At 41.5% G+C, this 16,436-nt stretch overlaps 1 protein-coding gene across 1 annotated transcript in view; it reads left to right on the top strand.

The window, feature by feature from the left end:
• Nucleotides 1–16,436, top strand: part of Kif11 (kinesin family member 11) — a 46,695-nt gene that overhangs the window by 18,940 nt on the left and 11,319 nt on the right. The window contains exons 10-17 of the mRNA XM_057777578.1: nucleotides 1,532–1,539; nucleotides 2,367–2,455; nucleotides 8,354–8,441; nucleotides 9,855–10,043; nucleotides 10,480–10,687; nucleotides 14,407–14,579; nucleotides 15,616–15,741; nucleotides 15,818–15,976. Of these exons, the coding sequence (XP_057633561.1) occupies nucleotides 1,532–1,539; nucleotides 2,367–2,455; nucleotides 8,354–8,441; nucleotides 9,855–10,043; nucleotides 10,480–10,687; nucleotides 14,407–14,579; nucleotides 15,616–15,741; nucleotides 15,818–15,976 (1,040 nt within the window). The remainder of the gene's footprint in view (nucleotides 1–1,531; nucleotides 1,540–2,366; nucleotides 2,456–8,353; nucleotides 8,442–9,854; nucleotides 10,044–10,479; nucleotides 10,688–14,406; nucleotides 14,580–15,615; nucleotides 15,742–15,817; nucleotides 15,977–16,436) is intronic.

Here is a 16,436-nt window from a genome sequence, read left to right as displayed (position 1 = left end):
CTCACCCAAACCGCCACAGTACATTTTCACTTAAAATTTTATTGCCGGGCGGTGGTGGCGCACGCCTTTAATCCCAGCACTCGGGAGGCAGAGGCAGGTGGATCTCTGTGAGTTCAAGGCCAGCCTGGTCTACAAAGGGAGTTCCAGGACAGGCTCCAAAGCTACAGAGAAACCCTGTCTCGAAAAACCAAAAAAAAAAAAAAAAAAAAAAATTTATTATTAACTATTTACATGCCATGACGTACATGTGAAATCAGAGGGACAGCCTTTTGGTGTCTCTTCCTCCTAACCCTGACCCAAACCCTGATCCTAACCCTAACCATGGGTCCAAGAGATTAAATTCAAGTTGTTAGGATTCTGTGGCAGATGCTATAGCAACCAAGACATCTTTTCCGTAATATGCTTTCATTTCTTGTGTTATTTGTCAAAGAGTGAATTTGCCCCCCCCCCCCCCCGAGACAGGGTTTCTCTGGTTTTGGAGCCTGTCCTGGAACTAGCTCTTGTAGACCAGGCTGGTCTCGAACTCACAGAGATCCGCCTGCCTCTGCCTCCCGAGTGCTGGGATTAAAGGATGAATTTGCTATGATACATGGTAACTAAGTACGTCAGTCAGTATTTGTTTGTTTTTTCGAGATAGAGTTTCTCTATGTAGCCCTGGCTGTCCTGGAACTAGCTCTGGTAGACCAGGCTGGCCTTGAACTTACAGAGATCCGCCTGCCTCTGCCTTCTGAGTGCTGGGATTAAAGGTGTGAGCCACCACTACCCTGCTAATATTTCAGTTTTTAAGGAATGATAGGGTTGGTACTCTGTAGCTCAGACTGGCATGAAACTCTTAATCCTTCTGCCTCTGCTTCCTGAGTGCTGGATTTATAGGCATGCACCACTAAGCCCAGCTCTTCTAAGCCATTCTTTAGAGTGGATATATATCTTGCCTTCTCTCAACATAAGTGATTTAGTTTCTCCATATCCTCATCAGCATTTGGTGATACAGCTATTTTTCTTTTTAGCTATTCTGAAAGTGTGTGGTAGGTGTTATTTTTATCACTTGGTTTCAACTTATAGTTTTCTAATGATCAGTGATGTTGAATATCTTCTCTTGTACTTGCTTACTTGACATTCATGTCTTTTTTTATATGTCCCTTTTTTCTCTTTTTTTATTGATTTTTATTGAGCGCTACATTTTTCTCTGCTCCCCTCCCTGCCTCCCCCCCCCCCCTTCAACCCTCCCCCAAGGTCCCCATGCTCCCAATTTACTCAGGAGATCTTGTCCTTTTCTACTTCCCATGTAGATTAGGTCTATGTAAGTCTCGCTTAGTGTCCTCATTGTTCATATGTCCTTTTTGTTTGTTTTGTTTTGTTTTTGAAGACTGGGTTTCTCTGTGTAACCCTGGCTGTCCTAATGGATTATTTGTTCTTTTTGGTGCTTTAGAGTTGTTTTTTAAATTTTTTTTTAAAAATAGGAATGGATGTTTTCTCTGCAACTACGTTTTACTCCTTTGTGGTACTGCTTCCCGTCTTTCGTGTTATCTAGTTTATCAAGTATTTTAGATTTATGTGGGCCTATTTCTGGACTCTGTTTGATCCCATATTTATTCATCTCTTTTCTCATCAATATTACTACTGTAATTGTATAATGATTCTCAGATTGTCCTGGTTAGTTTTGTCATCTTGACATAAGCTAGAGTCATTTAGACAGAGGGAACCTCTATTGATAATATGTCCCAAGCAAACTGGCTTGTAGGCTTTTGAGGTTTTTGTTAGTGATTGATGTAGGAGGACCCAGCTCACTGTGGATCGTACTACCTCTGGTTAGATGGTCCTTGGGTATATAAGAAAGAGGGTTGAACAAACCATGAGGAGCAAAGCCAGTATGGCCTCTGCTTTGGATTCCTTTCCTGACTTCCCTCAGTGACTGAGTATGACCTGAGGGTCGTAAGGTTAAGTGAATACTTCCCTCCCAAATTTCTTTTGGTCACAGTATTTTATCACAGTAGAGATCAAAGTTAGATAGGAAGTTTAGAATGAACACATTTAAAGACTCATTAAGGCAATTGAAAGAATATTTCTAGACAAATTAGCATGGATTTAAAACTATATAGCTATATATAGCTATATAGCTGGAGGTAGGGTCTACACATATGATCTCAGCATTTCAAAGGGTGAGACCAAAGCTTGCCATGAATTTCAGGCCAGCCTGGATTTTGGAGTGAACTCCTATTTCTTTTTAAAGTATGATTATAACTTTTTATGTTTGAAAAACATAAAGGACTATCATTTATTTCCTGTATGTTCTCTCCACACTGAATGATAGAACAAGAAAAAAAAAAAACTAACTTGGTGTTTGTATATAACATGCTTTTGTGTAGGAGTATACGGAAGAGATAGAGCGTTTGAAGAGAGATCTTGCTGCAGTCCGTGAGAAAAATGGAGTGTACATCTCTGAAGAAAGTTTTAGGTAAGTCTTTGGCTGATGAGCTTTTTTTTTTTTTTTTTTTTTTTTTTAAGTTTACTTATTTTAAGGATATGGGTTTGCCTGCATGTATGTTTGTGTACCCTATTCAGGATGAGCTGTATGGGCCAGAAGAGGGTCCCAGATCTCCTGGAGATGGATTTATAAACAGCTGTGAGCTGCCATGTGGTCCTGGGAACTGAATTCAGTTTCCCAGATGAACAGACAGAGCTCTTAACTACTGAGCCATCTCCCCAGCCCCTTAATTTTGTTTTTAGAGATGGTTTCATTGTGTGTGTGTGTACATATGCAGGCAGAACACTGTATACACAATAAATAAATATTAAAAAAAAAGTATTGCTTCAGCCAGGTGGGATATATCATGCCTTTAATCCAGCCAGTCTATCTTTAAGAAGAAGAATCATTCATCATACTTTATTTTACCTTTTTTTTTTAATGGTGTTTTTGAGACAACTTTCTCTGTAGCAGTCCTGACTGTCCTAGAACTTGCCCTGTACACCAGGTTGGCCTCAGACTCCAGAGATCTGCCTGCTTGTGCCTCCTGAGTTCTGAGATTAAAGGCGTGTACCACCACTGCCTGGCTATTTTACCTATTTGTTTGTTTGTTCGTTTGTTTGTTTGTTTTTAAAGATTTATTTATTTATTATATATACAACATTCTGCCTCGATGTATGCCTGCACACCAGAGGAGGGCGCCAGATCTCAGTACAGATGGTTGTGAGCCACCATGTGGTTGCTGGGAATTGAACTCAGGACCTCTGGAAGAGCAGCCAGTGTTCTTATCCTCTGAGCCATCTCTCCAGCTCCTATTTTACCTTTTTATACTTTGATTTTATGTTCAAATATTTTTGTTGAATTTTATTTCTGTTGTCCCATTTTTAGTTTGTAAGAGCTCTACCACGTCTTTCCAGACCTTTAGAGAATATGGTGTCCTATTCTAGTGTAGGTAGATTGTACTCCTCAGAAAATTGTTAATATTATTAAACTTTACACTTCAGGATGTGTGTGTGTGTGTGTTTGTGTCTGTCTGTCTGTCTGTGTTTTCAAGACAGGGTTTCTTGGTGTAGTTCTGGCTATCCTGGGATTCACTGTGTAGGCCAGGGTGGCTTCAAACTCACAGAGATCCATGTGCCTCTGCCTCCTGACTGCTGGGATTAAGGTGTGGGCTGTCACTACCCGCCATTTCAGAATCTGTTTTACTTTTTGTTATTTCCTCAACTGTCTAGTGAGTTTTAGCTGGCATTAAAATATGAATTAGTTTTGTGGGGGGAGAGGAATGTAAAAAAGTGATTCCTGGAATCACATCTGGGCTTCCATCACAGATTTTCCATGGTTGAATTTTTTGTAGGGCAAACCAATTGAATCTTTCTGAGAACACTCACCCTGTTCTCTGGTTAGAGAATACTGTAGCCACTGTTAACAATTAGCATGGGCTTAAAGGAGTTCACCACTCACTGGACTTTTCATTCTGGCTCTCCATTGTGAGTAGTGAGAGGGGAGCTGAAGTGGAGGCTCCTGGCTCTCAGGAGGGAGGTTCATTGCCCCCAGAGGATATTCAGCAATATCCAGGCCTCTTATTTGTTTTAAGGCAAAGACTTTATTGGATAAGTGTTACACAGCATTCTTTAACATTTAACTTGAGCGGATGGAAGGTGAGAAGCAGGGTGCCGTTCAAGTCCATGAACTGAAGCAGGCCTGTGAAGATGTGAAGTGTAGATAAAAGGTAGTATGAAGCAGAGCTCAAAAGTTGAAGTTCCCAGCACTTGGGAGGCAGAGGCAGGCGGATCTCTGTGAGTTCAAGACCAGCCTGGTCTACAGAGCTAGTTCCAGGACAGGCTCCAAAACCACCGAGAAACCCTGTCTCGAAAAACCAAAAAAAAAAAAAAAAAAAAGTTGAAGTTGTGGGGCTGGAGAAATGGCTCAGCCAGCGGTTAAGAGCATTGCGTGATCTTCCAAATGTCCTGAGTTCAATTTCCAGCAACCACATGGTAGCTCACAACCATCTGTAATGAGGTTTGGTGCCCTCTTCTGGCCTGCAGGCATACATGTAGACAGAATATTGTATACATAATAAATATTTTTTTAAAATTGAAGTTGCAACATGGTAGCTTTTTATAGTGAAAATCTAGTTTGTAATAAAATGCCTTTGAGAAATTTGTCATGAGAAAAAAATGAGAAAAAAAAAAGAGTATTAAAACCTGACCTTTCCCAATGCATTTTGTTTTTTCAGTATTATTTTGGTTAATTCCATCACTGTGCAAATAGATTCCTAAAGTTTGAAAGTCTGCCTGATACAATCTGTGCAATTCCATGTGGCAGGGAGACACCTGGTTCCGGGTGAGCCTGAAAGGTCTGGGTGGTCTGAGTACAAGACTGTGTGTGATTCAGGGCTTCTCCCCACACTGCTCCCTGTTGTAACAGTTCCTGGCCATTTGATAAGATATTATCATGTAGAAGTTCCCAGAGAAATCACTCTAGCATATGGCCAGGACTTTGTAGCACCTGCAGTGCATTAGGATCCAAATTAAGCTCACCCAGTTCAGCCACCACCCCACCCCACCCGAATTTTCTTCTTGAATTATAAACCAAATCACAGTTGGATTTATTAAATGTCCTAAAAATCACACCCAGAGCCTTTTGTTACTCCTGGGCATGGGGTTCTGGGTAATCTCACCCACACAGAAAGATCATGGAAAGTTTGAGCTGTTAAGCCACATGCTCACTCATCTATTGTATTTCTTCAGGTGAATTCTGTGGGTTGATTTCTTTTTTGGCATTTATTTCTTTTCCTTTAGTAAGTAACCAGTAGGGTGTTATCTTTCTGGTTTAAGAAATTAGTGCCGGGTGGTGGTGGCGCACGCCTTTAATCCCAGCACTCGGGAGGCAGAGGCAGGCGGATCTCTTGGAGTTTGAGGCCAGCCTGGTCTACAAGAGCTAGTTCCGGGACGAGCACCAAAGCTACAGAGAAACCCTGTCTTGAAAAACCAAAAAAAAAAAAAAGAAATAAATTAGTATTGCTATTAAAATTAAGTTTTATTATAATTAAAGCCCTGTCAAATACAACTTTTTTTTTTTTTTTTTTTTTTTTTTTTTTTTGGTTTTTCGAGACAGGGTTTCTCTGTGGTTTTGGAGCCTGTCCTGGAACTAGCTCTTGTAGACCAGGCTGGTCTCGAACTCACAGAGATCCACCTGCCTCTGCCTCCCAAGTGCTGGGATTAAAGGCGTGCGCCACCACCGCCCGGCCCAAATACAACATTTTTAAAATGTAGTATTACCAGATCGATTATGATTTTTCTCATGTTTTCTCCATTCATTAAAACAGAAACATTAGCTGTGCAATGGTGGCGCACACCTTTAATCCCAGCACTTGGGAGGCAGAGGCAGGCGGATCTCTGTGAGTTTGAGGCCAGCCTGGTCTATAGAGCTAGTCCCAGAATAGGCTCCAAAGCTACAGAGAAACCATGTCTTGAACCCCACCCCCCAAAAAACAAAACAAAAATCCCCAGAAACATTGTTTTCATAGTATGTATTTAACAAAGATTACCAAAAAATTAGGTCTCTATTTAAGAATTCACGTTCCCCACACCAAAAGTTTAGGCTATTTTCATGGATCTGGTTCTGTCACTTGTTCCCCAGACCAAGGCCAACTTGACAGCTGTGGTAATTTCTTGCACTTCGAAGTAGAGGCCCTATGGGCTGGAGAGATGGCTCAGAGGTTAAGAGCATTGTCTGCTCTTCCAAAGGTCTTGAGTTCAATTCCCAGCAACCACATGGTGGCTCACAACCATCTGTAATGGGGTCTGGTGCCCTCTTCTGGCCTGCAGGTGTACACATAGACAGAATATTGTATATCTAATAAATAAATAAATATTAAAAAAAAAAAAAGAAGAAGTAGAGGCCCTAGCCGGGCGGTCGTGGCACGTGTCTTCAATTGCAGCACTTGGGAGGCAGGCGCAGGCAGATCTCTGAGTTTGAGGCCATCCTAGTCTTTAGAGCAGGTTCTAGAACAGTCAGGGCTACACAGAGAAACCTTGTCTCAGAAAACAAAACAACAAATGAAAACAATCAAGTAGGGGCTTCTTTTGGTGTGAAGTGGTCCAGGTGAGCACTGACACCATCATCTTTTCTGGACAGCACTGCTCAGTAAGGAGTGAGGGGAGAGGTGGTAATAAGTCTGTCCAGCTTAGAATTAAGATCTAGCTTTTGAGAGTATGCATTTTCATCTCAGTATCAACACTAGCTTATCTACATGGGTCAAAAATATGAAGAGAAGAATGTAGTTATAAAAAAATGCATAAAATGTTCTATGCTAGTAGCAAATAAATGCATCTTAATAAATATGTTCTAACAAGCAAATATATATTTAAGGTAGTACAGTCAGTCCTGTTTTTATTTAAACAACAACAACAACGAAAAAAAACATCCCATTACTTTGCTTCTGGAATTGGGTGGGGCACTTATCCATCCTTTCAGCAGGCTATCAGGTCATCTTCCTGCTGTTTCTATTGGCTCCCTGAAGGAAACATGTTGCTGTTTCACAGCAGCACCATTTAAGCACACCTTTGCCCAGATCTGAGCTGATTAACAAAAATGTTGGAGAGAGCACAAAGGTTAAGTGTGCGAAACAGTTCTACATTTCTGTGCCACCCTAGACCTCATCCAGGCCTCTTTGATGGTCTCACTGGTATGGATGGAGAATGCTACAGGCATCTAGTAGATAGGAATCAGTGATGTTACTGAATATCCTAACATGTGCAGGATAGCCCACAGCAAAAATTATCCTGTACAAAGCACCTGTGCTGCTGAAACTGAGAAATTCTGCCCTAGTTAATCTCATAAGGCCCAGTACTAGGTGTGTTAACAGTACACCTAGCACTAGTATAACTGTGTGTGTGGCATCCCTGTAGATAAGGAGGATTGATGCTGTTCCATATACATACTTTGATTCAGTCTTCTAGGTGATTTTCAACATTCATATCACCCATTTCTTGTGATGTTTCATGTCTTCAAGTATTAATGACTTACAACATGGGGAGGCATCTTTATATTATTTATCTCTGATTCACTGATTGGAGTCACTTGTAATCCCCACTCCCAGTCTCCACTTTGTGTTACCTTCCCTCTCTGTCAGGTTTTTTTCTTCTTAAATTTTGTTTTGTTGTTTAGAGACAGGCTTTCTCTCTATAACACTGGCTATTTTGGATGTCGCTCTGTAGACCAAGCTGGCCTCAAACTCAGAGATCCGCCTACCTCTGCCTCCCAAGGCATGGTTCACTGCTGTTATTTTATAGTGCTAAGGACCAAATCCAGAGTCTTTCTTGTGTTTGCTGACAAGCACCCTGTTACTGAGCTACTCCCCAGCTCCTTTGCGTCTCTAATTGGGTTTGCACACCGTACCTTTCTTTCATAGATAAAGGTCCTCAGTTTCAGGGTAGAGGTCAAACGAGAAATGTTACATTTATATAACAGTGAGGGGCTGGAGGGATAGTTTAGTTGTGGAGATCCCTGGCTCTTCAGAGGATCCAGGTTTAATTTTCATCACTGGCATGGTGACTGGCAGCCAACTGTAATTCCAGTTGCAGGGGGATCTGATGCCCTCTTCTGGTCCCTATGGACACCAGGCATGTAAGTGGTATGCAGACATACATGCAGGTATAACACTCATCCATAAACTAAAAAGGAAGCATTTGTTGCGTTTTACCCTTATTACTTATTTACTATTTATCACTACTTAAGTCACACATGGGGGTAAGAAGTGTGGAGTTGATTTTATGTAGCTGCCATAATTTTGTTATAATATGTTGTATTTGTTATATAAGATTAAAATTTTTAGGATTTAGAACAAAACATTAACTGTTAAATTTGTATTGAACTCTGTTTTAGAGCCATGAATGGAAAATTAACTGTTCAGGAGGAACAAATTGTTGAGTTGGCTGAAAAAATCGGTGTTCTTGAGGAGGAGCTCAGTAAGGTAGGCACTCTGGGTGACATGCAAGATCACTTGAAAAGGAAATGCTGAAGGAAATTTAGAATTTGTAGGGACTTTTTTTCCTCTTTTGAATGAATTTTTTTCTTTTTGATTCTTCAACTGAAGTTGTGTTATTTTTTACCTTTGGTTGTAATGAAAAAGCTTCTGTTTGACTCTTATTAATACAACTTCAGAGAAGTCAGTCAGACATTTGCTTAATGACTGGGTTGTGTTTTTGAGAAGTGTATTTTAAATGATTTCATTGTTGTGTAAATCCTGTAGAGTATACTTGTACAGACTTCCAAAGCCTGCTACAGGCCTAGGATTCATGGTTAATACTCAGCTTTTTTTTTTTTTTTTTTTTGGTTTTTCGAGACAGGGTTTCTCTGTGGTTTTGGAGCCTGTCCTGGAACTAGCTCTTGTAGACCAGGCTGGTCTCGAACTCACAGAGATCCACCTGCCTCTGCCTCCCAAGTGCTGGGATTAAAGGCGTGCGCCACCACTGCCCGGCTTAATACTCAGTTTTTATTTTTAGTTTGAGACAAGTCTCTTGTAAGTCTAGGCTAGACTCAAACACATGCCTTTAATTACTTAGGAGGCAGAGGCAGATGGATCTCTATGAGTTAGAGATCAGCCTAATGCAAGCTGTCCAGGGCTACATAAAAAGAACCCTCCTCAAAAGAACAACGAAACTGTGTAGCCACGGGTGACTTTGAACTTCTGGTTCTCCTGTTTCTGCCTGGGATTAAAACAGTGCATCACCAGGCCTTGTTTTATGCAGAGCTTGGGGTGGGACCTACAGCTTTGTTTATGCTAAGTAAACCTTCTACCAGTTGAGCTTTTTCTCCTGCTCCTTTTCATGTTAAAGATTTCAGAAACTGGGAGACATTGGACACTTAGACAAGCAACTGGACCCTTTCTGAGCCACCCTCATGTGGCACCTTTATAATGACAATCTACGAAGTCCTGGGCAGAACCTGGAGAACTAACATCACCACATTAACCTGTTATTTAAATTTTGAATAAGCTGGGCTGGAGAAATGGCTCAGTGGTTAAGAGCACTGCCTGCTCTTCCAAAGGTCCTGACTTCAATTCCCAGCAACCACATGGTGGCTCACAACCATCCGTAAGGAGATCTGGTGCCCTCTTCTGGCCTGCAGGCACACATGCAAACAGAATACTGACAATACTGTATACATAATAAATAAATAAATCTTTAAAAAAAAATTTCTGAATAAGCTTTCTAGGAAGAAACCAGATGCCATTAAAATATTCTAATAAATCTAGCAAACTATTACGATTTTTGCATTTAAAGAATTTGTTTTGTTTTCCTAATGTTATTAACTACTTAAGTATTTCACCAACCACCGGCATTTTTCTGATTCTTAAAAGAATTGTTTAATGTCTTATGTGTAGGTTACAGAGTTATTTGTGGATAGTAAAAATGAACTTGACCAGTGTAAATCCGACCTGCAAACTAAGACCCAGGAACTTGAAACCACCCAGAAACATTTGCAAGAAACAAAATTACAACTTGTTAAAGAGGAATATGTCTCTTCAGCCTTGGAAAAAACTGAAGCGAAGCTTCATGATACAGCCAGCAAGGTTTGTACTTTGTATTGAAAACATTGAAGGTAGAATCCTTGTTTGCTTACGTTTTGATTATGAGACTTTAATTTATTCATTCTAAATGTTATTTGTGTACATTTATGAAACAATATTACACTATTTGACCCATGTTTCTTTTTAAAACTGGAATGAAAGTATTACATTTTTATCAGGTATACTTTTGAGGAGACAGTAACACAAAAGGAAGAACATTTGTGCTAAACATAATTACTGGAATGATTTGCCAACTCAGTTTTCTGTGTACAGACGGCTGTCTGGGAGAGAGCAGGCTTGGTGGGGACTCCGCATTCGAGCACTGGATCATTAGAGTGTCTTGTTCTCACCAGAGACAGAGCCTTATGGAGCACAGTTACATTGATCAGACTGTTTTTATGTTATCTTTTTCATTTTGTTTCTTTGTTTAAACATACAGTTACTTAACACAGTTAAAGAAACCACCAAGGATGTATCTGGTCTCCATTCTAAACTGGACCGTAAAAGAGCGATTGATGCACACAATGCTGAAGCTCAGGATATTTTTGGAAAAAACCTCAACAATCTGTTTAATAATATGGAAGAATTAATTAAGGATGGCAGTGCAAAACACAAGGCCATGCTAGAAGTTCATAAGACATTGTTTGGTAAGTTTAAGCATTTCTGTGGGTATGTGTCGGGTGTGTGTGTGTGTGTGTGTGTGTGTGTATGAATATAGAAGCCAGAGAACAACTTCAAATACTATTCTTTAGGGACCATCCATTTTTTTAATTTTAAGAGTTATTTTATTTTTGGTTGCATGTATCTGATAATGTCTGTATGTGTGAGTGCATGTACCCAGGGTGGGCTAGAGGTGTTAGATTACCTCCATTGAAATATGAGCCACCAGCCGGGCGGTGGTGGCGCACGCCTTTAATCCCAGCACTTGGGAGGCAGAGGCAGGCGGATCTCTGTGAGTTCGAGGCCAGCCTGGTCTACAAGAGCTAGTTCCAGGACAGGCTCCAAAACCACAGAGAAACCCTGTCTCGAAAAACCAAAAAAAAAAAAAAAAGAAAAAAAAAAAGAAATATGAGCCACCTGATAATGAGTTTGAGAATCAAAATCTGCTTCTATATACTACTAACCATTGGACCATCTCTAGACCTCCACTTATTTCTTTGGAGACAACATCTTTCATTGACCAAGTAGACGAGGTTGGCTGGCTCAGTTGAACCCCAGGCTAGCTCACTCACTCTCACACTCTTCTCTTTCTACCTTCTCTCTGCCTTCTACCTTCTTTCCTCCCTCTCTTCCCCTTTTTCCCCTCTACACTGCCTCCCATTTCTTCCCCTCCCTCCTCTCCCTAGTCTCTCCCTCCCCTTTCTCCCTTCCCCCACCATTACATCAGCTGGTTTTAATAATCCTTCTGTCTCTACTTTTTTAAAAAAAATATTTATTATTTATTATGTATACAGTATTCTTTTTGTGTGTATGTTTGCAGGCCAGAAGAGGGCGCCAGACCTCATTACAGATGGTTGTGAGCCACCATGTGGTTGCTGGGAATTGAACTCAGGACCTTTTGGAAGAGCAGGCAATGTTCTTTACCACTGAGCAATCTCTCCACCCCCCTGTCTCTACTTTTTAAGACCTAGGATTAAAGGAAGAGAATCACTTAACTCAGCTTTTCTGGTCTTTTTTTGTTTGTTTTTGAGGCAGGGTCACAGGTATCCTAAGCTGGTCTTAAAGTTGGTGTGTATCAGAGGATGATTTCGAATATCTAGTCCTCCTGTCTCCCACCTGAGTACTGGGATTACAGGCCTATGCCATCATGCCTGGTTCTATGCAATGGTAGAGATGGGACCCAGGACTTCATGCATATTAAGCAAGTGCTCTGGCAACGGAGTGAAATCCCAGCCCATTCCTAGTCTTTCTTTATGTGTTTCAGATGTGTTAATTTCACAATTTTCATTTTACCCCCTCCCCCAAATAAAAGATGCCCATGTTTAATTCAGTGCTCCCGGGTAGCACTGGGAAAGTATGGCGAGGGAAAGAGAGAAGGGGAGACCACACGAACCCCGGAGACCATGTGTACATTCTCTGTGGGGCAGTCTAAGTACCCTGTGGGAGCGGTCTTGACCCTCCCTGGGGAGGGGTCTTACTCCAGGAGCTGGGGTGAAGCCTCCAGGCAAACAATCCAGACTCTTTGTATAAAGGGTGTTTGGGAGCTAGGGTGATGCTTGCAACAAAACATTCCAGGCTTTTTGGATAAGGGGTTACCAGCAAGCTGAGGTGAAGCCCCTCAATCAAACATTTTAGACTCTTTAGATAAAGGGGCACTGGCTCAAGTCCTGCGGGCATGGGGTGACATGGGAGAGGGGAGAGCTGGGAGTTGGTGGGTCACGTTCAGCGAGAGGTGTGGCTGGAGCAGCATCCAGTTTACTGTCATCCTGGAGACCTCAGGCATTTGTTTCTTGAGGGGGATGAGAAGGCAGGTGGCTAGGAGAAAAAAATATTGTTATTATTGGCCCTATGAATGGGGCTAGCCATGGGAAATCATTAACTGCCAGACAGAATGGGACAGAGCAGTGCCCTGGTTGTACAGGTGAGGCTCGGGTGTATAATTGGGACACAATAGCAGATAGAACCAGATTTTAGTTGGTAGGTGTCCTTGATCCTGGAGAGTTGGTACCAATGGTGAAGTCCTAGGAGCTGGTGCAGGTGTTGGTGTTGTCTGGAGAGTGCTTTGTAAGTTGGTCTTGGCCCAGACAGCAGAAGTGACCTGTAAAATATGCTTGAGCCGGGCGGTGGTGGTGCACGCCTTTAATCCCAGCACTCGGGAGGCAGAGGCAGGTGGATCTCTGTGAGTTCGAGACCAGCCTGGTCTACAAGAGCTAGTTCCAGGACAGGCTCCAAAGCTACAGAGAAACCCTGTCTCGAAAAACCAAAAAAAAAAAAAAAATGCTTGAAAATGGATGGGGTTGAAATAGGCTATGGAGACTGTTAGTTTTTACCAGGCAGCAGAACTTTTTTTCAGGAACCTGTAGGTACTTGTAAGAGAACTGAAACAGATTTATATCTTGATGTCATAGCAAAAGGCTATTGCTTTAGATTATAAGGTATGAACATTTTAAAAACCAATTAAAGGGAGTTGAAAACTCAAACCTCTAAAGATACACCTGAAACCTGTTAGTCCTGGACCATAAAGCCTGTTAAAGAAGCACACCTGTCTGTATTTTAGCAGGAAACTTAACAAATGAAGTAATAAGTTACCACTAAAGTCATCAGATGCCATTAGACAGATCTAAGGAGGGTAAATGAGCAGAAATGAGGCAGCTTTTTTTAGCTACACAGGCAATCCCAAGTCTCTTCTTAGTCCTTGGAGAACACCAGCCTAGAAGCACTGCTTGCTGTTAGCTGCTGAGTACAAGGGGCCCAAAGATTTTCCTGTGGGGGGAAGATTTAGTCCACCTGTCTTGGCCAGATGAGAAGATTTGATTCCCTGGGTGGCATCCAGGAAGCTCAAGAGATGGAAGGCTGCTTTTTTATTTTTGTGGGTGACTTTGTCAAACCTAAAGGGAAACCTCAAGGTGAAAGGTCTTTTGCAACCATGTATCTTCTTGGAGGAGCTATAGGATGCTGTGGGAGGTGGCATCTCAGTCTGATCACTGTGTAGACCAGGCTGACCTCCAACTCAGAGATCCTCCTGCCTCTGCCTTAGCAGTGCTGGGATTAGAGGCATGCTCTACCACCATCTGGATGAACTATATAAATTCTTGACAAAGAAAAAAATGCAAATAATTCAAATCAGACCAAATTAAACCAAATAAAGGTGCCTATGTTTAATGCAGTGCTTCCGGATGGCACCGGGAAAGCATGGTGAGGGAACGAGGGAAAGAGAGAGGAGAGACCACATGAAACCTGGAGACCACCGCCTTTTTTTTTTTTCCTAAATCTGTTTATCTATCTTGAGACGGTCTCACCAAGTTAACCAAGTTGAACTTAAACTCACTTTGTAGCTGGATCCCCTCCCCTTCCCTCCCCTCCCCTCCCCTCCCCTCCCCTCCCCTCCCCTCCCCTCCCCTCCCTTCCCCTCCCTCTATTTTTGGGACAGTGTTTCTTTGTGTAATGCTGACTGTTCTGGAACTTGCTCTGTAAACCAGGCTAGCCTTGAACTCACAGAGATCCACCTGCTTCTGCCTCCTGAGTGCTGGAATTAAAGATGTGTGCCACCACTACCCGCCATATTTAAATCTTATTATGTAGTAAGATAATTCTTTAATGTAGTTATTGGAAATTCCATAATAAAGATTGATTTTAACTTATTGAAAGTGATCTTAACTGCATTTAAATATATGTATGCTAAAGTTCACATCTCTGTCTCTTTTAGGTAATCTGATGTCTTCCAGTGTCTCTGCATTAGACACCATTACCACGACAGCACTTGGATCTCTCGTGTCTATTCCACAAAACGTGTCGGCTCGAGTCTCCCAGATCTCTGATAGGATATTGGAGGAGCAGTCTTTAGCAGCACAAAGTAAAACTGTGCTGCAAGGATTGATTGTTAGTAAATCTGTTAATGTTTTCAGAGGGTGACTGGCCATCAGAAATGGCATTAACTGCTCTTAGCTTAAGCTTTGCCAGAAACAGTTAGGAACCTTTTGCTTTTGTTTCCCCCTCACAGAAAGATTTGTTTGCCACAGGATGTGACTAAACTTTGAAAGTGTTTCCACTCCTTTGGTGTAGTTGAGAATAGGAATAATTAAGCCATTATCATTCACATGTTTGTAATTTTAGCGTTTGAAAGATGGAGGCAGAAGGATCAGGAATTCAGAGCCACCCTTGGTTTTTAGTGAGTTCAAAGCTACGTGAGACCCTGCACAAACAAAAGAGCAGCAGTTATTAATAAGCCTCTGGTCACAAAGAGCAGCTCAGGTGGATTCAGGAGGTTTGAGATCTGTTATCTGGCCTCTTCTAGAGCTAGTTATCCCAACGGGGGATAGCAGGCAGCTGGTTTCTTATTTAGCACAAATGACCAAACATAAGTAGCCCATTTTCTTTTTATTTCATTAGTGTGGGTTTGTGGACTTGAGCGAGGGTGCATGCTACATGTGTAAGCTCCAGGGACAAAATTTCAAAGTGTTTAAATTTATCTATAGATTTTTCCCCTATGGTGGGGATCAAACCGGAGTGCTGGAATCTTAACACTTTACTGTCATTTTTCTCCTCTTCTAAACTTTACCTTAGATCATTAAATTGACTGTAGGAGGCAGGCATCATGGTACATACCTGTGATCCTGGTAGTGTGGAGGCAGGAAGAACAGGAGTTCAAGAGCATCCTCAGCTACAAGTGAGTTTGAAGTCAGCCTGTGCTCCGAGAGACCCAACAAACACAGAACAGGAAATTAATTCAACATTTACTACACTTAGTGAACATTAAGTGTTTTAGGCAGGATATAAATTCTAGATACTCAGTTATGTCACTTTAGGTTAGTAAGAATTTTGAATGTTGGTGTTTGGTTGCTAAGTATCTGAGATATATCGGCCAAGTTAATGGAAATGAAAACATTTTTAAAGATGCATTTGTTTTTAAAAACAGAATGAACTTGTGACTGACCTTCTCGCTTCCCTGAAGACCATCTTAGCCCCTGGTGTGGTTTCCATCTTGAATATCAACAGGCAACTGCAGCATATTTTCAGGAGTTCATTGACAATGGCTGAAAAGGTACAGATGTTATCTTCTTAATACCTCAAATTTGATAGGTTGCCTAAAAAAGAAACTAATATTTTTTTCTTTAAAGATAGAAGATCAAAAAAGAGAAATAGACAGTTTTCTCAGCGTATTGTGCAATAATCTACATGAACTCCAAGAACATACAGTTTCTTCCTTGGTTGAATCACAGAAGCTTTGTGGGAACCTAAATGAAGACCTGAGGACAATAAAGGAAACCCATTCGCAGGTATCACTCAATTGATGTTTTTAGTGGCGTGATGGACTTAATAATCTACGTCACGTGGTTTGAATGCTGCAAAACTACTATGGAAACCTGAGGTCACCACAGCTGCTGTCGTTTCTGATGGTGATTTGTGTGAAGTAATTGAGAATACTTCTTTTTTTTTTTCTTTTTTTTTGGTTTTTCGAGACAGGGTTTCTCTGTGGTTTTGGAGCCTGTCCTGGAACTAGCTCTTGTAGACCAAGCTGGTCTCGAACTCACAGAGATTCGCCTGCCTCTGCCTCCTGCGTGCTGGGATTAAAGGCGTGCGCCACCACCGCCCGGCGAGAATACTTCTTTAGATCAGCTAATTGAGAATTTGTTGCATCTGGAACTCTGTTCTTAACAACATTCTGACAAACAAAATGGTCCTTTCCCAGCAAGAAGGAAGGAATAGAAAACACGCCCATAGAGGAAGGTTGCTGTA

Source organism: Chionomys nivalis, chromosome 8 (genome assembly GCF_950005125.1).
Source record: "Chionomys nivalis chromosome 8, mChiNiv1.1, whole genome shotgun sequence".
NCBI classification, from domain to species: Eukaryota; Metazoa; Chordata; class Mammalia; order Rodentia; family Cricetidae; genus Chionomys; species Chionomys nivalis.
The sequence above is the reverse complement of the archived record's forward strand: the minus strand, read 5'-3'. Positions and strand labels throughout refer to the sequence as shown.